This window comes from Perkinsus marinus (assembly GCF_000006405.1).
Source record: "Perkinsus marinus ATCC 50983 genomic scaffold scf_1104296969474, whole genome shotgun sequence".
Classification (NCBI taxonomy): domain Eukaryota; phylum Perkinsozoa; order Perkinsida; family Perkinsidae; genus Perkinsus; species Perkinsus marinus.
In genome coordinates, this window is record NW_003202830.1 from 1 (window position 1) to 971 (window position 971).

General features: G+C 51.4%; 2 protein-coding genes across 2 annotated transcripts; one reads left to right on the top strand and one right to left on the bottom strand.

The window, feature by feature from the left end:
• Positions 1-127: 127 nt before the first annotated feature.
• Pmar_PMAR027561 (hypothetical protein) lies at positions 128-325 on the top strand (the record flags this gene model as incomplete). Its single annotated transcript, XM_002767939.1, has 1 exon — positions 128-325. The coding sequence occupies one exon, from the start codon at positions 128-130 to the stop codon at positions 323-325; it is 198 nt and encodes a 65-aa protein (XP_002767985.1).
• Positions 326-472: 147 nt separating this feature from the next.
• On the bottom strand, positions 473-826 carry Pmar_PMAR027562 (conserved hypothetical protein; the record flags this gene model as incomplete). Its single annotated transcript, XM_002767940.1, has 3 exons — positions 473-530; positions 580-706; positions 755-826. Coding segments are annotated over 3 exons (257 nt in total), but the record flags the coding sequence as incomplete, so codon positions are not given.
• Between the last annotated feature and the right edge of the window lie 145 nt (positions 827-971).

The following is a 971-nucleotide window of genomic DNA, read 5'->3' on the forward strand; positions in this document are numbered from 1 at the left end:
ACGCAATAATGGTAACGTTGCCTTGACAAAAAGTACCGTAGATGAACTACTGCTTCAAATATATAAAACATGAAGTCATTCCGCACCCCTGATGCCGCCCTCCTGCCCACTCGTATGCCTCATCTCAATGGCTTGCAGTCGGAGCTCTCTCGAGCTACCGGACCCTGAATGCCCCAATACTGAGTCACCGACTGACATCAAGACTGCTACCATCAGTAGTAAGTTGACCTTCAGAGGAGCCCGTTCGGCGAGGGAAGAAGCTCATGAGCCGACCCAAGGTACTCTCTTGGGTACCACCCAAGGCATGCCCTTGACCTGTCGATGACAAACTTGTCTCTACCGAGATCGATCATTGACCTACCCGTAAAGAGCTGTTGCATGGGAGGCCTGACTGGCAGGAGTGGTTGGCCCGAGGAGCCGGCCCCAGCATTGTGAGTAGCCTCATCATCATAGTCAGAGATGCAACAGGCACACCAAGAGCCCCACCAAGCTAAACGGTTCACCCAGGGCGGCAGTGGTCGGCCGATAATCTGATACAAGAACCATCAAAAAGATCTTCCAAGATACATCGTCACCCACCGCTCTGCAAAGAGCATCTGAGAAATGGTTGCAATTTTTCTTCACTATGTGATAAGATTCGCCACGATATTCGTCCCGGAGCTTGTCGAGGGCAGCTTCTATCTGCCGCATGCTCAACGACGTCCGCCTGTGAGAGGACTGTGACTCTTTCTCAGTGATTCCTGTCCAACCTCACCCCATATCAAGAGACATCTTGAACCGTGCATCTGGTGCGTCCCGTGGCCGACAGTCGTAGACTCCTAATTCCCTATTACCCGATTACATACGGAAGCTGCTCCCCACCTTCGCCTTTTGCAAAGGATATTCTCTTCCCATTATTTCAACTCCGGTATGATGAGCCCCACAGCAGGAAGCATCATGTTAGATTCTGCTAGGTCGTACACATTCACGCT